At 39.9% G+C, this 23,591-nt stretch overlaps 2 protein-coding genes across 5 annotated transcripts in view; both read left to right on the top strand.

The window, feature by feature from the left end:
• The first annotated feature begins 7,711 nt into the window (after positions 1-7,711).
• Positions 7,712-11,071, top strand: LOC122396844 (polyamine-modulated factor 1-like). Its single transcript, XM_043395547.1, has 3 exons — positions 7,712-7,949; positions 10,464-10,667; positions 10,732-11,071. Exons 1-3 carry the CDS (start codon positions 7,855-7,857, stop codon positions 10,997-10,999), a joined length of 567 nt encoding a protein of 188 aa, XP_043251482.1. The 5' UTR covers positions 7,712-7,854; the 3' UTR covers positions 11,000-11,071.
• A 1,227-nt stretch (positions 11,072-12,298) lies between these two features.
• The window catches only part of LOC122396918 (heterogeneous nuclear ribonucleoprotein K), a 149,742-nt gene continuing 138,449 nt past the window's right edge, over positions 12,299-23,591 (top strand). For 3 of the 4 annotated variants that reach the window (XM_043395688.1, XM_043395691.1, XM_043395684.1), the window contains exon 1: positions 12,299-12,398. The gene's annotated coding sequence lies outside the window, so the exon portion shown is untranslated. The remainder of the gene's footprint in view (positions 12,399-23,591) is intronic. The other variant, XM_043395685.1, reaches the window with a different exon arrangement.

Raw genomic sequence — 23,591 nt, 5'->3', positions numbered from 1 at the left:
AATTTTGATTTCCAGATCCACTTGAAAACAATTGTTTATTCAACGTTCATTGCCAGTGGTGAAACCGGCTGGGATCGAATCTGATAAACACCTGGGATTTTTTAAAGATTGAGAAACTCCGACCACGACTGCGGGTTTGTATTCAGGCTGATCGTGGCCGTGTCGAGCACTAGAAAATGTAACGTGAACAGCTATACGTCGGCGGAGCCCAACGATCACTATAACTTGGAAACAAATGGGGTACACGTTTTTATAAACTTTCTTGCTCTGTTTTATGTTCCCTCGCAGAGATGGATCTATGGATAGAAGGCTTGCTCGAAGAGAAATTATTAACATTTCTATCTGTTACTAATCTAAATAATCAAGATTTTAATAGCAATTTTTTTTCATTCGATCTTTGGAGCCGTGGAACGAATCAATTAATTAATTGTTGTAACGGAGGTATGATTACGCTCGCGAGATTCTCGACGAGACATTCGGAGACGCGTTCTGTTCCCAGTACATTAAGTGTTCCTACAGTCGTTACTCTCTTAATTACAATACGTGTGGTAACGGCGAATGTTCATAACGAAACAGGTAAATGTCATTTTACATTTCATCATTTTCTTGAAGTGTTCGGTAAGGAATTGTGCACGAAGAACAAACAAACCCCCGATTTCATCGAAACGTTTTCTTTAGAAGTTTGAATGGTCAAGTTATGATTATCCCGCGAAACAATCAACCCGTTAAGCAACACGCATCGGAGGGTCTGTTAAACGAAGTGTCACTCACGGATTCAGCTACAAATAATGTAATAAAGGTTGCAAGATATGTAGTCCCATTATTGGCGCTCGTAATCTGCATTGAAAGCCTCCAACATAATCGCTTTGACACCGTGTCTAGTGTTCGACGCGTTTCGCCTAAAGGGCGAGCGAAATGACTTACGTAATCGGTCATACTTTCTTTCTATGTGGTTCATAATAACCGTTTGTGAAAGAAAGTTCCAGAGCCGATGAGGTAATCCATCTCACTCCCCCGGCGAGTTATCTCGCAGTACTCTTCGCTGTTATGTAAACCCTTTAATTTCTAAAATCGATTTATGGCAGCCAGTACGTCGATTTCTCATTCCAACGATCCCGGTGGATCTACTGTCATCGTGAGCACGAAACGGAGTTCACAAATATTACGAACCACGCCCTACGGAGAGTTCGTCGATTCCTCTTTCTGGAGTAAGGTAAATTAATTTCTTAATAATACAAGAGGAAATATTATCGAAGAATGTAGTATTGTTGCATGAACAAAGTGAAGCGTCGAAGTTGTTAATTTAATTTTTTATTTTCAGGTGATGCTTCAAAGTAAGCTTTCTAGTTTCCGTGAAGTTGCAGCCTCGTGAAGAAACCACGAAGACCGAACGACCCGACACCGAGTCTCGTTTAATCAGGTACTAAATCCGTCAAATTCAGATCGGACGGGCACCGCTGGTACCAGCGACGCTCAGGTATCTAATACACTTATCCGAGGATCGTAATAGATTCAGTCTGTGATCCGTGAAGGATATCTCGAGGCGATCCAGACAATCGAACCGGAGAGAATCGGGGTGAAACATCGGACAGGATACAGAAACTGGCGTGATTCGATGATCGATAGGAACGTCTTGCTGCGAGCCATTCGAATTAGCCGATCCAGGGGTGCGGCTCGCGTAAAAAACGGGGCGATCGTGATCCAGTGCCTCGATAATAGGATACCACGACCGTCCCGAGACAATGTATCTAGCTCGAATGTACAGCGGGATGCTTTCTAAACGGATCGAGTCACCGAATGCGCCGATATGCTTTGAGAAGACCCAGCCCTTTGGCGTGCTATCCGCGCATTCATCTATCTTGCTGCTCGTGTTATGCCAGAGGTGAGGTTCAACGGGGGAACAGTTCTTCATGAAGTGCTCAGCCGTGGTCTTGATGCTCGCCGAGTCGAGAGACGGCGGGAGCTGTCGCCAAAAAAGGATCGTGGAAGACGAGAAGAGACCTAGGCGGGTAATAAGTGATCCACGTTCCGCTCCATCCTTCCAAACAGAGACACCCGATCTCCGCGGTAAAGGCCGAATAAGGAGTCGCGATATTTTGTCGGAATTAAGTTGCGGTCTCGTCCGTGGACACCTTTGTACACAGCCGGACATTTTTTTCTCTCCTTTTGTTGCCTCGACGAGTCTCCAGTTAGGGGCGGCAGGGGTTGGGCCCGTTGTTGTTACTTTGGCATTTTCAGTTTCGTTATTTATGGCTGGGAAAACGCTATACCGGGAACTGGAACACTTGGTTCTGTCTGCCTCTTCGCGGAGTATCAGACTTCAGAGGAGCCAAAGGTTGAGGCAGGGAAGCGACCAGGGCTTGATAAAGGAGTGGTTTGAAAGTTGCATTTGCATCCGTTTAAGCATTTCAAACCCCTTGAACTTAACCCTCGACTAGTCTTTTCAAAGCGGGGGTCGTTAGTTTTGTGATCCAAGAAGGGCACGAAAGGCTGTTCCAAACCGTGAATCTAACGGATTAAGATTAAAAAATGTACGAAAGTGGAAAAGATTGGTTTTTTAATTAATCGATCGTAACTGTGTAATTATTTGAACATAAAACAGAAGACGCAATCGTTAATGGACACCCGATGTTCCTCTGCCACATAACCCGTTCCCGTTTGAAAATATTGATCCTCGATACCGTGTCTGTGCGTAATTTCAAAATGATTGGTATTGGTACCGAAAGATCGTTATTTCCAAATGGATACAGAATAAACGTCGCATTTATTAACGATCTTGTCTCATTCTTTACGTTCAAATAATTATTGGTTTAAGGACAGAGATTTAACATAAATTTCATAACATCGCGTATTTTACTCTAATCCATTAATGTCGTATTAAATCCATATTTGCGTTTGCGCAATTATGGATTTCCTTTGCGTCAGACCCGCGGCCTGGCAATTGTACGCGCACACTAGCTCGAAATCTCATAATCCTCGTTACCTTTTCTCAACACACGAACAAACGAAATCGCGTCAAACGTGATTTACTTTTTGTTTAAACAGAATCATACCGGTCTCGTAATGAACGACTCACTTAAGAGGCCACGCATGAAATCGTATCCACACCGTGCGAGAATTATTACTGTATACCTGTCCAGAAAAGGTTGAGCTATAATGGATTAAGAAACACTCTCGTCTACACTTGATGATGGCCTGGCTAATTGCTGTTATGCGCGCAAGGCGCGTTACGTGCACGTTGCAAAGAGAAATGTGATTTCGTGCCCCCGGTGCCTCGACGCATTCCCGTAATCAGAATAATCAAAGGACAATTCCAATCAACTTTCTCCTTGGTACAAATTCCAGGCGAAACCAAGAAGACGAGCAACAACGAGTCGCGGAAGCTAGCACATCGTTATTGAATAATGATTTCCCGACAGGGGGGCTACACGCACCGGTGCCTCCGCCCCCTCTCCTCCACCCCGCGTACGATCGACTAACCGTTGGTTGCTTTCTTTGTTACGACCTCGTCAGCACTGGATGATCGTGTACCATTTCGAAAGATCCACGTCGGGAGGTCGTACGCGAATGGAGAAATAAAAAAAAAAAAGAAAAAAAGAATCTGCGGTCTCGGCGGTTCTAGCGCGCCCTGACGCAACGACCGCCGACATGGACGATGATAACAGGGAGGACGATGGAGTGGACTGGACCGGTGTTCACCGAACGAGCCATCTTCTCGCAATTCCATCCAGCCCTGACGCAACGTGGGATTCTCGTGCATCGGAATTCCTAAATACGTGCCGGTACTTTCATCCCGGATGCCAACCGCACGCCGTTGGGGGGATAATCGTTTCGCGTTCACGGTAACGTGTATAAATTTTAAACATCCCACACCGTGCCTCCGGGGGGTTAACAACAACGTCAGCGACGACGGTAATAATGGAAGGAAAACTCCGCGAAATAATCCGTCGAACAAGGAGAGCCAGCGTTACCTGGTACCGGAGCTCTTCTCAAGCAACACCCTACGCGATAACAAACAGAATTTCTGCAAGCTCGAAACGATACGAGGGAAATACTTGGATAGTTGTTGAATAAGAGTCGTTAACTTTGCCCCTCGTTTCTTCACCGCCATTAACGTTCCACGGGCGTTGGATGGGTCATCCTCTTCTCCAAGAGTATAATCAAGACCGAGCCTAGGTATTTTGGCGCCCAGGGCAATAATCATGCATGGTGTTCATTTGGCCATTACGGTGAATGTTACCCACGTCGTTCTAGATGTAACATTATATTTCGCGACTCCGTTCGATGGTTACACGCCCCCTCCCCCACTGAAGGTCACTCTATCCCGTAGGAGGATACTGTTTTTGAACAGTATTTTTTAAAGCAGGGTACACGACCCCCAAGAATGGGGGGCAAAACAGAATTTTTTTTAACAAATTTCAATCGTTGCATTTGAGTCGATGTGGTAACTTAAATTTCAAATAATTATTCATGGTTTCGTTCGCGTATTATGGGGCCCAGTAAACGTGGACTTTCTTAAATTATTGCATATATTTTTGATTGTAAAATCAGTAAATCAGCCAACGCGTCGGGGGCTGTTACTTACACGTATGTGGCAATGATATTGTGGTTCTTTGGGTTTGCTGAACATCAAACTACCATTTATTTGCCCGCGAAATTTCTCAATGTCTGTTTAACCGAAGACTTATTACCTAAACAAGAGGAGTACGAAATATTAAGAATCGTTTCAGCGTGCAACGCGTTGAATGTGTGAAGCGATATGCGAGATCTTTGATTGCCTCCAGGTCTAAACTACTTTATTTCAATCAATCGAAAATAACTTATAAACGTGTAATCATGTCGTAGGATTAAAGAGGTTAAAAGGGAGAATTATTTTAAATGACAGGTATTGATTCAATTTAGTGAAAGTATTATTAATGAAATAATAAGGATGGATTTCCTAATGGACGCTCCATGTGGTCGTTTAAGGGTTAAAAGATGATGATCCGGAGGCGAAAGGTGCGCGGATAGAAAGGTAAACTTTTTGTAGGCGCGCTGAATCTAACAGACGTTCGTTAAAATAAAAAACTTTCTGGAACATAGTGTTCATTGATAATCAAAAAGTAATTAATCATGCGCATTGCACTCGTACAGTAAACGCAAAAGAATTTAGTAATTAGAGTTTCAACGATATCTGTTCTGTAAACAAACTTAATAATTGCAAAACCTGACTCAATTATTTTGCCATTTTACATTAACAAAGATACCAGTAATTTCTGTTTGCTTCTTCAATCTAAATTCTTTTGTTAAAGCAAAAATACTTGGCTCCATTACTTAAACGTTTTAAAGTTATATATAGTTATACTCATGTTATCTCTTTGAATTAGTGCAATGGGAATAATAAAATAAAATGTCGTGAGAGTTTGGAATACTCCCAACAATAAGAATGCGTGAGAAAAGAGAAAAACGTTGCGTCCTAGAGCTAGTTTTCAAGATGACTGACACTTACGAAGGAAGGACCTGTACCGTTTTGATTTTAACGATCTTTTGTAAGATGATGGAATACATATGTACTTCAGAAATATTATTTTCAAGATACATTTAAAACTATCATGTAACTTGGCTAATATTCCAAACGTATCATTTTACGAAAGATACTTTAAATCGAAGTGGTACCCTGCCCTTGCTAGTTTCATGTACAAAATTGTCGATCGTTTTATATAATAACCATAACTGTGACAACTGCATATATTCTGCAATATTTTTCCATATTTTATATTTATATTTAGGATTCACATATCATGAGAAACAAGAGACGAGACTATAAACTTTTTAATCGAACGATTTGATTCCAAAATTTGCTTGCTGTAAATGCTGCTATAATGACAAAACGTTATCAATCTATGCTTCGATGCAGACAAGAGGGAGTCTACTATTAGTTTTCGATAAATGAGCGAGAGCAAATTGTTCCATCTCGTAAAGAGTACACGTGCTCTTGAAAGGATAGAGTTGGAAATAAGATTGTCGTCGGTAGAGTCTTTTGTCAAAGGTCCCCCACGATGGAATGCTACCGGCCTGGGTGGAATTTGAAAATGTATCGCGATATTTCCAACCGGGATGCACGGCGATAGCGATCGATACGATCGAGGCTCGCGCGCGACGAGAACGTTTTCGCGATTTAAGAGGATCACCTCGCGAAGAGGAGCGAGTGAATGGGTGCCCACGGTAGCGTCTCGAGTGCCTTCTCTCCTGCGTGGCTTAGGTGAGCCGGGTAAAGAAAATATAGTTCAGACCGATTGCATAATGGATCGGAGGCTCAACTCGACGCGAGCTACTTTGAGAATCCACGGTAACAGCGAACGCGTCTCTTCTCCACCGTCAACGGTGACCTTTGCAGTTGATGGCGCAGAACGCTCGTAACGGAGGTAGGGGTGGTGTAACGAAGCAATACGCTCGGAGCCGTAGCCTCGGGGCTACGTAGAGGTGGATGATCCAATTTCTAATCCAACTGTCCACATACTACCATCGAACACTCGACCTGTTCGCCTTGAGTGTCGGCGGAATATAAGGGAAGATCACTCGAGTCCTTCGAACAATGGACCAACCGATAAAACTAACTTATAACAATTTATTACCGACAGTTATTCGATCGGATAGATAAATCTTTATTTATTCACTGGCTTTTCCCACGGTTTCGTTCGCGTGGATGTCGGTTTAAAAATTTTTGTTTATACATATAAGATCGCGATGAAAATCCGGTATACCCGCTTACAAGATTTTATTGATATATGCTTCAATATTATCCAAATCAAAATACATAAATTCGCCCATGAACACGGAAAATAAGAGACGAGAAAATTGAATAATCTCAAAAACCTGTGCGAGAATAGCGGAGGTCCTGTATAGACTTGTTACGAGCTCAGGTGTCTAGTGGTAGTCTTAGGATTGATCGTTCTCACTTAAGATTTCTAAACAGATACAAGACAGGTTTGACATTATGATGCAGGATTAATTACCTATGTTGAAAGATTGATTTAGATTCGCGCTTACTGTTTCGTACGCAGTGCACGCCACACGATTCGAGATAGTTTAGGACGGGATTACAACAGTGACGCGTTTATGAGTTGTAAAGTAATGACGATTTTATAAAACTTCGCAGATTTCACTCCAAGAGACACATTCTAATTAAAATCGATGCGAGGTTGCATCTAATTAATAAAGATAGAGGTGATTAATTTAGACAGGTAGCGCGTTTCTGCATAATCTGAGAAGAATGTTAATTAGATAGAAATTATTGCGCGACTAGCGGTTGCGACTGTTTTGTATTGCGAGCTACAATATCTTTAATTCGAATTTTTCATTGCTGCTAATTTTGTTCATGTGAAATCGTTTTCTCTTTGGTTGAGCAACCCGTTCATCGTTACGTTTTGCTAGTACAGATGCATTCCTAAAATATCTAAACGCTCTATCTTTTTTTTAACGTTTCAAACGTTATACTCGCCTTGTAATCTAAACGATCTATTCAATAAGTTTTTATGTTTCATACGCTGGCTTCCCTTTGTTTTCTTTTTTTGTTTCGAATTACAGGATGTCCAACGTACTGTCATACGCGGGAAAAGGTTGGTAGTATTGTATTCGAACGATTTTGTTATAGGCCCGCCATCTTCAGGGAGCGTTTCGAACTATCACGAAGCTCCGACTGTCCGACATACTTTCGAACGCAATTCGATTTGTTCCCAACCCCAACAGTTTGGAGTCGCGAAGGTGGAGGTCCGGTATACGTATAGAATGCAAGAACCGTTATCACCAGTTTTCGTTGAAGTATTCGGTTACCGAAATTCGAGAATTCAGTAATTACGTATAGCTCAGTCGGAAATGGAGGAGGATCAAGAGCACAAGTATTTAAACAATGTTCTTCTATTTCGGCTCGCCATTTCAAATCATCTCAAAAACATCGCGGAGTCTGTAAGGTGAGTAGCGTTATTTTGTACATACGTAAATCTCAATACTTGTTGAAGCAGCATGTCTTAATTTATATGAAACATTATTTTTAACATTGCGCTCGGGAAACTTATGTAAAGAAGCTATTTTTATAGGTTATGAAAACTGTCATATATGTTGCTGGCGCTCGCGGTTCTTTTGGACACGGTAAACGCATGCGTGATAAATTAATATGCAAACTTAATTCTCTAATGTTGTGCGTTACTTAAAACTTCTTAATTATAAATTCTTAACCTAATATACAAACAAAATACATTAGATAGTTAGATTTAGTTTTTACAAAATGCGTAGAATGTGTTGATTGTATAAACATTGTAAATCCAATGACGATTTATTTAGAAAATACTAAACAATGAATAACTTGAATATAATAAACCCTGGTTGTGAATGTAATACGTAAATTTCTTTATCGATAACAATGTCAATAAATTTTAATTGTGTAGTTTGAAGAAATAACGGAAAGAATAAATTTTTCATATAATCTGTAAATAAAAGTTCTCGATTGATTAACCCATTCGCTGCCAAGCCTATATTATTATTATATGAAGCTATTCCCATTGCCATTTATCTGTTATTTTTTGGTAAAAGCACATGTATTATCATACATAATCATTTACATGCATAGAATCAAACACGAGTATACTCGTCTTTGGCAGCGAATGGAAGTTAAGCTAAAATACAGCGGATATATAAAAGACTGTTAGGATGATTCTGAAACAAATAAGAAGAGTCATTGGGAATCAATGCTAGTAACATGAATGAAACTTGCACGCTTTGTTAGTTGCCAAATATTCGTCCGCTTTGGCCAGGACGCGGCCAAGTTTCAGGTTATGTTATGTTTGCGTACGTTCGCACAATAACAGTACTGCCAATGTAAAGTGTGTCAAGTACGGGCTGCGGTCAAGAATGCTGCTTTAATTAAGAATGAAAGCCCAAGGGAGCACGGGCACGATACGTATAGCGGGGCCGTTTGAAATGCTGTTGTAATACGTTTGGATACCTTGTTTGTTGGCGGTAAAACGCCACGAGGCGAGGGATTTGGGGTCATTAATGACCCCAACGTACGACGGTGTTATTCGATGTCATTGGCCTCTGTGACTCGCATGTTAATTTGTTTGTGTTCACGTGGCCGAGCAATTGCTAATCGTTCGGTCGTGTTCTATCAGCGTGACTCGCAGTCGATCCCCGGAATCGGTTCCCTTTAGTTTCCGCTTCCCAGAAACTGTCGGTCTTTGAAACCCAACACACCAGTTGACCTTCAAGGAATTCCACGAAGTGTTCGAGGAAACAAAGGGCCCATGGCGTGGTCACCATCGTTCGGCTGGCCACATCATTCGTGCAGTGCGTGTCGCAGGGATCGCGCGTGCTTCTGCTCTCCGTTATTCTCACGTTAGAATAATTTAATGACTAACGGAACACGCTTAAACGGACGTCGCGTCGCGTCAACCGACTACGTACTATTTACATTTAACTCGTGTTTCTTCGAAGATCTTATTACCGTTTTTTTTGTTTTGTATTTCTCGTCGAAAACAGCGTAAATTACTCGGTAGTATTTTTTTCGTGCTGTATTCACGGGGCCGGGAGTTAGCGTTCGTGTGTCAGCGGATGAAAATTTATCTCTCATTCTCATAGGAAATCTCGGTCGAATCGGAACGCATCGGAAATGGAAATGGACGAAGCATACTCAACTAGGTCTGGACTAATGCAAATATGTAGCATCAATATCAAATTGCACCAGTCCCGGCCTGATTGAGTGCGCGTGAAACGACGGAAGAAGAATCAAAGGTGTGGCTCTATCCTCATAATTTCATGCGCTTCCCACGAGAACTATGATGTACAGTACACTAGCGATATACACAGAATGTTAATGCACGGTATTGCATCATTGTGTAATTTATACGAGCCTAATGTATAACTCTGTGCCTCACCGTACTTGTATAATAGCGTTAAGGAACATTTTGTACGCCAATGAATAAAAATTGTTTATTTTCTAATCTATTCACGACCACGAGAAGATGCTGCTAATGCTTACTAATCGTGTTCAATGCACGAACAAAAATTCCGGATATTGTGCAACACGATTACGACTTGCCATTGTATGCTTATTATAATACTATATAACTGGATTGGGTTGCTTGGATACTGGTTCTCCCCATTCAGTCGCGCCAGGACTTTGTGTGCAGTAAACAAAGAAAAATTTAATTCCGGCGATAGCAGAGCCACCACAGGCACAGCCGATCATTGAATCTGTGTCGTTCACGGAAGCACATATTTATCCGATCTAGTGTTCGTATAAAAGAATCGTTTTTCGCTCGACTTACTGCGCACGCAACAGCATATAGGTACTAGACACGTTTTTGTTCGTCGTGCATCGATCTCCCATCAATGAATTCGCTTATGAAATAAAATATACGAAATGAACGAGAGGTTATACCTCCATGTTTTAAAAAATATTTCCATCGTTCCTTAAATTTTTCTTTCAGTACAGGCGAGTTTCTTGACATTCTCACCCTGTTAAAATCGAAACCAAACGTTGCCCAAAAATTGCACGAAGCCATGATCAAGGAACTTCACGATTCCATGATCGAAGATTTGAAAAACGTATTGGAGGAAGGTAATTTGCGGGAGTTGTTGGAAAAAGTTGCTATGTTGTCCGATGCAAATTCGTCCGTACACGAGGACGCTTGGTGAGTCGAAATATCGATCAATATTTGGTAATACTTTATTTTGATATTCAATGCATTGTTTCAGGAGACCGCCAGGGAATGTAACTTTGCATTTACGATCTTTGGACGCGAAGGAGATCCAAGATGCGAGCGATCAATTAGCGAAACAAGTAAATGAAATCGAAGAGGAAAATACACGTTTAATGGAGATTGTTGCGAAAAAGAGATTGAAAATATTTGCTCTACGCGACAGTATAACACAGTCTTTAAATAGTTCACCAATTACGATAATGTTATTACAAAACAGACTAGAACAGTTAGAGAAGTGTATAAAGATGCTAGACCATAAATAAGATATACTATATAAAAATTGTGACTGTTTATAAGAAGACGGAATATATTTAAATATTCAAAATACTTTGTACAGAAATGATAAAAATTTGGAATGTACATAGAAAAAAGTGTCCTGAAATGAAATTATATTTAGTATTTAATTAAGATTTTATTTAATATTAAGCGCCAATAATGGATTTTATAGATTGAAATGAAAATGTATATAAGTATTAAAATAAGAGCTTCATAGTTACAAGTGTTGACACCTGGGCCATTCTTTTAATTACTGTTCCGTTTAATTAGCGAGTTAATTTTAGTAAATAAGTGTTATTATTGTACCATATTCTTCATAGTTTAATTAGAAATATTTATTTTAGTACCTCTGGGATCAGACAGAACTTCATTCACTTTTTCCTTCAAATCTTGTGGTATGTTCGTCCTTTCTTCCGTTTTTTTCAATTTTCGTAACAATGCAATGTTTTTTTTCTGAAAATAAGATCTTGAATTCGGCGTGTTAAAATAATACAAACTTTGAAATATGTGCGTACTTCTTGAATTTCGATCATCTTCTTTATATCCATCAATTTCTTCTTATTTTCATTTGCAACTTTATTTAAGTTTGCCAGTTCTGTTTTTAAGTTGTCTCTTTTCAATGTTAAAGAATTGACATTTCGATGAACTGTTTCTTCATAACACTTTACATTGTTAACGCATTTTAGATATTCACAATGGATTTCGTTCATTTCCTCCTCGATTTGTTTGTATTTTCTTTCCATATCTTTCAATATAAATAATCCTTTATCTTGTAACTGATTCACGTTCAGTATTTCAGTCTCGGTGGACTCGGATTGTTTACGATATTCAATTAATTTAGTTTTGAAATGCCCTATTTCTTTATCCATCTCATACAATTTGTACGAATTCGAGGTTCGTGGCATGTCGTCACACCTCGATACTGCGTAAAAAAACATTGCATTTTTTCGTTAATATATAATTATTCATAGCATCAATATTTATCGCAGGGAGGAAGTAAAAATGAATTTTCTACGCGTAATACCAGTTTCGGATTTAGTATCGATCTCCTTTTCGGACTTATCGATTGCATTTTCGTAATCCATTTTCTTTTGTGTTACAGAACACGACTAAAGTACGTTTCGAACGAGTAACTAACATGGCTGCCAACGCGCCAAATCATTCCCGCGTAAATGGGCGCCATTTCCTCATTGGTCGAGGCCGACCAATCGCGCGAGCTCTTTGTACCGGCAACCTGCCGTAAAGGTCGGTAGATGGCGAGAGCGTTAGCTCAATCTCCGATACGCACCCGCTGTTCGCCATTGTATCGTGATTGCTGTAAAGTTTCGTGTTAGTGAGTGAGAATTGATCCGGTTTACCAAGTTCTGGAATCCTTTTGCACATTGGGTAAGTCGAAAATCATATCGTATTACAACGCGATTCGAACGCGATTCGTGCATTTCACATACTTCGTACGATTACGCCGGCAAAGTGGTTTGTCCCGGTGGGACGACATTTTTTGGGGGTTAGTTTCTGACCCTCGCGCGTCGAGTCAGCCCTCTTTCGTGCGCGTGGTCAAGCCGTGTGCCAATCATTCGGCTCATTTTCCCCTCAAGTTTTAGCAACATTTTATTCTCTCGACGATTACATAGCAACAATAGTCGGTTCCAAAGTGTCGACGGGCTCGTTGAGGTTATACGTCGAGCACGATAACGAGTCCGCTATTTTTCTAGCGACGATACTACGTCGTGCATCTCCGTCAATAATTTCGGCCATGCGACGAGGCTCGAGTCCCCCGTACAAAATTTTTCGCTTTTCGTGTCCGCGTCAACGTGCGTGCATGCGGCATCTTTGCACCGGTTTTGGTCGATCAATTTTTCCGCCGTACAGCATCGTGCAAACCGACAAACCAACCGTACGGAACGGAACGAAACCGACTCACCGATATTTTTATAAGCTTTTATCTTGCTCTTGATAAGAGCTGGATCTACATACCGCGCTGGCCGGTTTACACCGCACGTATCTACGTTCCTCGTACTGCATTAATAATGACATTGACGCGTTTCAATTTAGGTTAATATTATCGAATAACCGTTAATAGCTGACGCTCGTTTCGATCGGCAATACGAATCTTCGTAAATTAATCTTTAGCGTGCTTTCGGTGGTTATTCGTTATCTAATTTGTTATTTGTTGCAGGACGTACAAATATGTGAAAAAAAAAATGTTCCGTAACAAATGACACAATAGTCAACTATCACGTGTTAACTTGCATAATAGTTTTTCTGTACGCTCTGCTCGATAGAATATTTCACATTGTCGTTAAGCGGTATGTGAGCCATGATGAAATAGTGTCTCAAGGTAACTTTTCTGATACGATAATGTTTCAGTGCGCGGTCGAAGCGATCGATTTATTGCACGTAACTGTGGTTATACAATTTGTATGGTATATAATCAAATTTTGCGACGAAATACAGTTCCCTCGCGAGACGAGGGCGACGTTGTTCGTTGAGGTCGAGAATTAGTGTTTTTACGTGTTAACGAACGTGACCCTGAGTTGCGACACGAGTCTGTTTATATCATGGTTGTACAGGGAAAGTTTCTGATGGAAATTCGTTCGGTTCAAGGTTGAAGATATACCAGTTAGGCTCGGTTACACATGTACAGTATGTGCAAACGAAATTTAGTTCAGTGTTTTCCATAGCAGGGGGCGCGACCAGTAAAATCGTCTTGGATCTTCCAAAAACGTGGATAACTTAAACATTTCTTTGTATTAATATGTTAGTGGCGGTAGTTCAATAACGAAGAATATTTTTCATAATGTACTTATCATTTTAATCTTGTCAGGTGTGGATTAGCCACGAAATGTTTTATGTAAACTAAAATTCCAATTGATATTATAACATCGAATCATAAATATTAATTTGTAATTGAATAAATGAATTTTGGACCAATCAACAATATTCTATTTTTGTTATTAGGACGATTGTATGATTTCTTCGTGTATCCCTTGGAATAGTTACAGATTACGAGCGAACTGATATGGTTCGTAAGTTATAGTTAATGGTTTTAATCTGCATACATATTTACGAATATATTTCGACGTGGAAAATGTTCTCCGTTAAAGTTGTTCAGATGATATTATAATATCAAAATATCATTGAATTAATAAGTTATTATTGAAACGTTAATAATGATATTCTACATTTTTACTACTTTATTGATTAAAATAATAATGAATCCAATTTTTACAGAAGTTGGTAATTTCTTTGAACTCGTCGATATTAAAAGCGAGGAACAATTCGGCGATTTGTGATCGAGGATATTAATATTGTGAATTTCCATCAATTAATTGGTCCAGACTGTTTCAGGACGCAACAGGGAATAGCCAGACTATGGCGAATGGCCATTAAGCAGCTCGATCCAGCGTTCGTAATTTCTATGATTCGAAGTCTGTTCATTATCGGACTATCTCACTCGTATTAATGATTTCTTTGTCCTTCGGCGGTGTATCCGTATCTTCCGATCGTCTCGCCGTGAACTTCGACTCTAATTCGCGATTTATTTCCTTCTAACGATAACTACGCGTTGCAATTAAATCGTTAATTACGTTGTCGGACGTTTCATTGTGCTATTCAATTCTCACTCGTATGGTTTCGAGGCAATTAATTTGAATTCGTTCGCTCTTACCTGGCTCGAAAGTCTACGCGAATGAAGAATAGATCCCGATCCATCCAATTACGTAATTAAGAGGGTCGATGATACAAGCACGGAGTCAAGTCGTTGGAAGGCCATTGTGTGAAAATAGTTTTCCTAGGCACAATGGCTAACTTGTTACAAATATAATAGACGATCGTGCTTAGAATTCTGGAACACCTTGGCAGCTAGATATTATTCTCTCCATTCAATGCTCAATATTTAACCCTCGAATGAGACTCTCAATCTCAACTGAATTATTTTAGTTGATGTTGATTTTTACCAAATTTTACTTTAAAGCATTTAAAAAATAATGAACGCACAAATTTTCAAATAATTACTTTGACAAATATTATACAATATTAGTTTAAACTTGTGGGGGTCAATAAAGTAGGAAGACGTTTTACAATTTGAAAGGGCGAGAAAGAAATATTTCAACCCTAATTTAAAATACCAGATTTGAATAACTGTAACTAAATTTGTACGTTAATTAAATTTTACTTTATAATTTTGAAAGGGTTTAGTAATCCCCTTCCACTTTCGTCATCTTTTTTGCTCCGTAGCTTCTTCGCCAGTTTCATTGTCCCTAATCGTTTCCTTGGCCCTTCGTTTTCCCTACCAGCACTTTCACTGTCTATGGTGTGCCCAATCGCTACCATACTTTCCACTTTCGCTAGCTCATCGTAACAGGTACAATATTCTCCACTGCTTTCCACATGATCCTCCTTCGTTTTCTCGAGTTCCTCTGCTTCCGTATCTTACATTGGGCAAACCTAACCCATTCATAATTCGAGGAACCACAGGATCGCTCCAGGGTAAATGCAACCCCGTCATTTTGTCATGGATGATCCAGAGGAGGTGGAGGGGACGCGCGGGAGTTGAAAAGACGGTTTGAGCTAGGTCAAGCCGAGTTGGGTCGAGAATCCAGGTAGGGTGACCGTTCGTTTAAGGGGGAGGAGGGGTGAAACGGGTCGGGGGTGGGATCGGTGGGGTAGGGTGGATCTACCGTTCGACACAATGGCACAACAAAGCGTTACCAGGGTAACTGACCGTTCGGGGTTGCCATCACAAAACTTTCCAACTTGTGACTGCAAACATTACCGTTGGCACACGCTCCGTAGAGAGAGAGACCCGCCGGTTCGGGGGTGGGGATTGGCCTACAGAGGGGTGGGAGAGCGCGTGTGTTCACACGCACGCCCATCGTCACGCAAGCACGCGTGCTCGGCGCACGCACCGCCGCGTGGAAAACAATGGGAAACGGGGAAGGATGGCTTGCTCCCCCGACCCCTGTTTTCGAAAGTTTTTAGTTTTTATGGGGACTATTCTTGCTTGGAAGCGGAAAGAAGGCGTTCTTTGCGAGAAAAAAAAAAAGTTCAAACGCGAATAATTAGAGACCTTGACGGAACATCGTTGGGGAGCCCAGTTTTCACTTTTCCCACAAGTTTCACCTTGGTACGAAGACATATTCGATAGCTCGATGGCGTAATTGCCATTTTATAGCGTTCTTAACCCTCAAGTGGACTCTCAATCTCAAGTGAATTATTTTACTTAACGTTTACGTAAGCTACCCCTCAAAGTTCATAAGAAGAGACACAAAACTTCCTGTTATGTTGTTAGCTTGGAGAATATTATAATGTTGAAATAAATACGAGTTCTTAATGTCAAGTTTCACAATCATCAGGATGCTCACTCATCATCATGACTTCTGAAACTGAAAATAACTTTTTTAGAAAAATTAGAAATATTTAGCACCTACTCGAATTTTTTTCTAGAAAATGCGTAGGATTTCGAGGGCATATGTATTAACAAAAAATGATTGTAATTGACTTCTGAAACTGCAAACAATTTTTTTAGAACGATTAGAAATCTTTTAATTTCGCCGAAATTTTTAGCTCCTACTCGAATTTTTTTCTCGAAAATGCGTAGGATTTCGAGGGTACATGTATTGACCAAAAATGATTGTAATTGACTCCTGAAACTGAAAATAATTTTTTTAGAACGATTAGAAATTTTTCAATTTCGCCGAAATTCTTAGCATCTTCTCGAATTTTTTTCTCAAGAATGCGCAAGATTTCGGGGGTATATGTATTGAACAAAAATGATTAGAACTGACCCCTGCAACTGCAAATAATTTTTTTAGAACGATTAGAAATTTTTCAATTTCGCCGAAATTTTTAGCATCTACTCGAATTTTTTTTTTGAAAATGCGTAGGATTTCGAGGGTATGTGTAATGACTAAAAATGATTGCAATCAACTCACGCAACTAAACATAATTTTTTTAGTATGATTTGAAATCGTTTAATTTCGTCGAAAAATTTCAGTCTCCTGTCGATTTTTCTTAAAAATTTGTTTTTGGTTTTGAGTAAACGTAATCATGGATAATGGGTAGAAATGCTTTATTCATCGACTGTTTAGTATCGACGTCACTGCTGGATGGAAAGTGTTCCCTGAAGCTTTTTGTAAGGATGCACCGGTGCAATTCGAATATCATCGAGATGCACAGGAAGCTCGTTATGTCTGTAATTACATCAACGTTACGGATGGCGTAATGGCCGTGTTGGCCAAGGTCAGTAACGAGAGTGGTTTCTCGAAAAATAAAATGCAACTCGAGACACCATGACGAGGTAAATAACATTCATGCCCTCCCACGATGCTAGAAATCTACAAAGAAATTCCATTCTTGCTATATTCTGAAAGAAATAAGTTGCAACGTTGGACAGATTACGCGATACTTTTGCTCCAATAATAAATGATATTTACTCCAAAAGTTTTTATTTGTTCTTTATGAAATATCTAATTCTATAATCGAAAGTTTTCTCTTTCTTCAGTAACGAATAAACAGTCTTATATTTCATTCGTTATTACAAATTTTTATTTAAATAAGAATTCTGTTCCAGTGTGTTTTTTAAACAGCAACAAGCAAAATTGATACTAGCTTAATTAATATTTTTTTATGCAGGACAAGCAGAAAGGTTTCAAATTGCTAGAATGCAATTTTAATTCATCGAAGTGTTATCTTTCGTCATTTTTCTCTCATTACTTTTATCGCGTAAATGTTTTGCACGACGAAAAGTATTAATTGACACACGGATGTAGTTAATCGTTCGGCGAGTGTGGGTTATTGGAAACTCGGTAGCGTGTCCATAAATGCGGGATACGTTAATCGGAATAATAACGCAAGTAATCGTACGAATATAGATTGCACGCGTGCTCCCGCGAATTAATTATCCCACCTGACGCTCGATTTGCATAAAATGCGGGTTACTTTGGCCTCGATGCTTTCCAGTTTTTGTTGTATACGAAGTCGCAGCTCCAGATACACATTTCGTAACATATTTATTTTTTTCCTGCGCCCAGAGGAAAGGGCAATTGTCGTATGAATGACGATGAACGTCGGATAAAAACCACGCGATACGTTGCACAGCGGTGTTGAAACGGCGAATCTAGGTAGACAAAATGTTTTATTATCCATAAAGATCCTAAAGTCAATAATTATTCGCAATATATTACTCACGAAGGTAATTTCTCACGTTATAAGCAACCATTTTTCTCCGATTTTCGGTCCTTGGAGGCTTCTCACGAAACTTACAAAATTTATAATAATTACTCTATACAAATTCCACTTTTGGTTGTAGTGACGCGACTCTGAGTCACATTTGGACTTTGGACTTAATCCTTGAATCCTTTTCTATGAATCGAGATCAAAAAATATATGGTCTGTGTATAATATTTTATGTTTATATAGATTTTAATTATCCCCATGATTCTCATAAGTGCAAGAGTCACATCGTGGTACGATTAGGGTCGATTATCCATCGTTTTAAAAGAAAACTTCGACACGCATCTAATAACGCGTAAATTCGTCAGGACAGTTTTATAAATAGGTATTTCTAATTGAAATCGATAAAAATAGATTTGCTCCCTCGTAGCAGAGTTCTCGATCGTGGTGGAACCTTGTGGCGGTGCAGTGCGTGTCGCTGGGAGCCGCTGAAACGAAATCGATGGGGGACAGTGCGTGTGATAGGAACGCGAAAGATTTAAGGGGTGAGGAAAATGGTCAGAAACGCGCGCAGTTAATCGTTCCGATGCCTTATCGGGCGAAAAGAGCCGTGCATTTTCCATTTCGGTGCACGTCGTTTCGGATCTGTGTCATTTACGCGCGGCGTTCGACATGCGAGTTTCACTTTACCCGAGAGAGTGTTTTCCTCGAATCCACGTGGCTAACTGGAACGCCACAAAAGTCGGCGGAATCGATGACACATTTTTCCTGCCCGTTGCCTCGCGTATTCTTTCGCGAGCGAGCGTGTCAACCCGAAAGGAAAATTCTACGCCGCTCGGTTGCATCGAGCACATTCTTTCTGGAATCGAATCAAGACCAGATCCCTCGGTTTTTCATCACGAAACTAGCGGCATTTCTTTTCGACCAAATTGTGCGGATGTAGAAAGATCAGGGGCATAAAAATACTATCCCAATGCACTTTGGAGCAATCTATTTCTAAAATTATTCCATCACGCAGAGCTCAGTCGTCCTTAATTCCTAATCAAAGTATTGACCCTAGTGAAAGTTTTACTTTTGCTATATTACCTTGGTCCATCCACAATAATAAAGGAAGAAGTTTGTGAAAGTTAGGAGTGATAATAGAATTAAATTTTTTGGAGAAAAAATTAACGAAATTTGCGGAACTTAGCCATCCTTAACTCCTAATCAAAGTGACAATAAAATTAAATTTTTTGGAGATTCATTTTTGCTGAAAAGATATTTAATAGCCGAGTGACTGTATTTTATGCTGATAAGCGTCTTCTTTTACTAAAATACGTTAAAATTGCATTGGTTTTTTGCTTGATTTATTTGTTTAAAAAATGATACGGTATGCAGAATGAATATATAATAGTCTACGTATTTTTTCGGCCAAAATTGAAAAATCATGCATTTAAAGGTTAATTGACCTCTGAACTTTCTATTTCTGGCAACGTGAAAATATGTGAGAATTTTCTGGCGTGGAATTCCGTTAGTTCTGGTTCATCGATTGAACGAGTCATTTGTTTGCCGAGCGTGTTCCCGCGATTGCTGTTTTGCAACACTAGGAAGAGGTAATTGAGAAAAAGAACGAAGAATTCCAACGGTGGGGTTACGCAATAGGTGTTTTTTATTTTCAATATCGTGGCTGTGGTCGACGAAACGGCAATGTGTGTTGTGTAACATGATGTTCCTTGTGGCGAGAACACATTCTCGTGTGTCGCGTCTAACGGCGTGATAAAATTATGGTGTTCACGGAGCACGTTGTAGGAAACGATGGCCTTTAAAACTTTTTCGATATGTAAATTCGATTAATGTCGTAACGATTGCACCTAATTATAAATAATGGCTATTTCACGAAATATTGTAAATTATTTCCTACACATTCTCCGTATTTTATTTTATAGTGTTCTATAATTGAGTGTGAGGTCGATCGTGAAAAAAATTTAGATTTTTATTTCTCGTTGAAAAGTACATAGATTGATCCATAATTATTTGTTCCACTATTATAATTGTTTTCCAAACTATAAATTAAATTAATATTCCCCAGTTTAGCATCAAATTCATTCGGTCAATTTGTCAGTTTTGTGTTATTCATGGGGTGTATAAATCCCATCGACAAGTGCGTTCGGTTTCTTGCAATCGTGTAACGAGCAACTGCGTCGATCTTAACCCGCGAAACTAATTACACCGAATGTTATTATCGATAATGCAACGGCGTCGTAAACTTCCGAGGGTAATAATGTTTTATGCAACACGTGCTACTAAACAGTTCGAATTAGACCAGGGAACTTGCATCGTTAATGGAGAGGGAAGCATCGAGTGGAGTTTAGCATTGTTTTGCTCGCGAACGCTATCGCGCTGACGCGTTTCGATCATCCCACAAATTGATTAAAGGACGGACTCTCGGTAAAAATCTGCTTTTCGTCGATCTGTAGTAACGATTCTTAAAATAAGCCCCTGATGGGAGCATTTCTATCCCTCCCGACTCGGGAGATCCCCTTTAGAGACCAGCGAACCGTGAAAGACAATGTTTCGTGAAAAGCCCGGCTTCTTTGTCAGATTTCGTCGACCTGTATTTGAAAACCACAGCTTATTAACTCTGAAAAGGTATTCTTAGAAATACGCCATTTACCACGGTAAATTATTTAATGATTTAACAATATAACAGCATACCATCGGATGCCTCAAAGTCTGACCAAATCAAAATAAATAATTACGGTAAAGTTGTTTCAATATTTATGGATTTTCCGAAAAGAACTATTGTTTCGATCTTTTCAACAAGGAGTGTATACTTGGTATGGTTGGTACTGTTATATTAATTATTAAGATAATATCTTTTTTCTGATAAATGTTTAATGTTTTCGAAAGTACATTTCTCGAACTACTTTTTCGTTTTGGTATGTATCTTCAGTACATGTGTCGCTATAGCTCGTACTAGAATCAAGCCAAATTCAAAATCATTATTCTATTTTCTTTTTAGCCTGCTAAATTTAAAAACAAGAAAAAAATCGATATTACAACTTCAAAATGCTGTCATTTTGTTTCTATCAATTTTGTTTCTGTTAGTAACAGAAATGTATCCCCATTAAGTATCTTTTTCATTCTTTTTTGACTTAGACAAACAGAACTGCTGAAATCATGGAAGCCATTAGAACACTTTCTAATTAGAGGCTCCGTATTGCCACTAATTTTGACTATTTCTCGTTGCAAAAATTCGTGAATATCACTAAAAGACTAATAAATATATATACGAAACCTCGCTGCAAGAACTTGCGTAGTTTCCTTATGAAAAAATATTTATAAACGCGTTTTATAGTAGTTCAAGAGTTGTCCACGAGAACGTAAATGGTGGTGGGGAGGAGACGATTCCGTGGCATGTATCCGTAACGCAGATCGTTGCAAGTAGCGGGGCAGTGCCGGTGGTTGGTCGGTGCTGTATCTTGCCCGTGAATATTCCAGTCGATGGCGTCGGCGCTCGTTGCCCAAGAAAATTGCGACAGCGTCTCCGGGGTCCCTCTGCCTTGGCGCTAGAGTTTCCCTTTTTGCATCTCGCCACCTCTTCCCTCGGCGACTCGTAGTCCTTGGAGTCACGGCGGCGTGTACTTTTACAACGATGGAATGCAGCGATCGACGGTGTCGTTCGTTGTTGATCTAGGTCTCTACCGGCGGGGAACGCGCCGCGGCGTATCGCGTTCGACTACGCACCGTCCGCGGCTAAAACGCTCGCTTAACACGTTCTCTCTTGCAAATTGCACGTCGGTGCTCGCGCCGAGATCGCGAGGCTTCGATCAATTCCCACGATTCCTGGTCGTCCTTCTGCGGAATCGTGGCTGGACCCGGCCAGGAGGCTGGACGAGGGACGATTTTTCTAGATGATCGTAAATTCCCTCGCCGAGCGCGTCCCTGATGGTCGTTTCCTTTGATGCCGCTGGTTATGCACGCCGTTGAACACAAAGAGACCATGAGACAATAGACAATGGGGCCAGGAAAGCGACGTTGCGTGGCCAAAACTAAAATCGTACTTTCGACTTTTTTACGACGCAACCATCCTTTTTGACGCAATATGATTGTCTATAGCGGGAGTAGGAAATCTCAGGATCGAAACTCGGAACATTCTTACATCGAACGAAAGTTAATTTTTTAAAGGTAGAACGAAACTAGATCCATGGAATCCCATTCTGATTTTCAGTTTGGAACAGATTTTTCAGATTTAACCGTGGACAGTTGTGGTGTTAAAATCCTGGAATTTCTAGCGGTCGTTAACGTTCTATGACTCCGCTAATTACCGCACTTTGTCCGGTAATTTAAGGCATTTTGTAATTGAAAGATCACTTTTCATCGTTTAATCGTTGAACGTTCGCATTCAACGAAATGCTTGTAACTTATTTCAAATCATCGCGGGGCTCGTCCCTCGTTTCATACGCGTATAATCGCGTTTCGCTATTGGACGGTTCACTTTTCGTCCTGAATGGTCGCATCGTTAGCGCGGAATGGACAGAAAACGCATTCATCGTTTACGCGAGATGTACGCGAAGTAATGAATAAAATTTCGCACGGCTTGCTAGATCCACGTAGATTGAAATTACTCGGTGATTTAATGTTCGCGGATAGATCTGTCGATAAACATAATTCTTTTTCTTTTACCACTGTTGTTGCAATCGTCGTTATTATTATTACTACCGTTAGCATTATCATTTGCTACTGGTACAACTAATTTTACAATGGCAATTAGCGCAGCTGTTATCATCTACGGTTATTAGAGTTAATTGCTGTGAATACTGACTAACGAACGCTCTTGTGAAAAAAATAGTGTAGTATTCGACAGGAAAAAGATGCTTTCATTAGGTCGTAAGAGCAAGAGTTTACACACAGTCAGACATAATATCTGAAACTAACTGAAAGCAGAATTCTTATGGGCATTAAACGCCACGATTAAGAAATTAATTCTAATATTTTTAAAAAAATCTGATCAGAGTATGAATTGAAATGTTTCAAACGGTTCGTTACTTTAAGTGTTATTCTTTACCTTTGTATTTCGCATAGTTATGACCACAGTCCGCCATAGAAGCCTTTTGAACTGTTAAATCGTTTCACTGTGCGAGACCAAAGGAGAAAGACGAAATGTTAATTTTTTTTCGGTGATCCCTCAGGGCTGCATTCGTTTCTACGTGAAAAGCAAGTGGAAAAAGCCAATCGAGAACGGTCCGGTGATTTTTTCGAAACTTTTAAATGGAAATGGAAACGTATTTAACCAAACAGTAACGTCGAGTCGCGGTTTTTATGTTGGTTGCGTTTTGATTTTGTTGAACGAAGTCGATCCTTTTTGCCGGGCTGGCGGAAGCAAACGTTTTTAAATTTCATTCATTATGCAGACGAAATGTAAAC

The sequence above is a fragment of the Colletes gigas genome, unplaced genomic scaffold (assembly GCF_013123115.1).
Source record: "Colletes gigas isolate AHSC1104 unplaced genomic scaffold, ASM1312311v1 Colletes_gigas_Sc00008, whole genome shotgun sequence".
Classification (NCBI taxonomy): Eukaryota; Metazoa; Arthropoda; class Insecta; order Hymenoptera; family Colletidae; genus Colletes; species Colletes gigas.
This window is presented reverse-complemented; position numbering and strand designations above follow the sequence as displayed.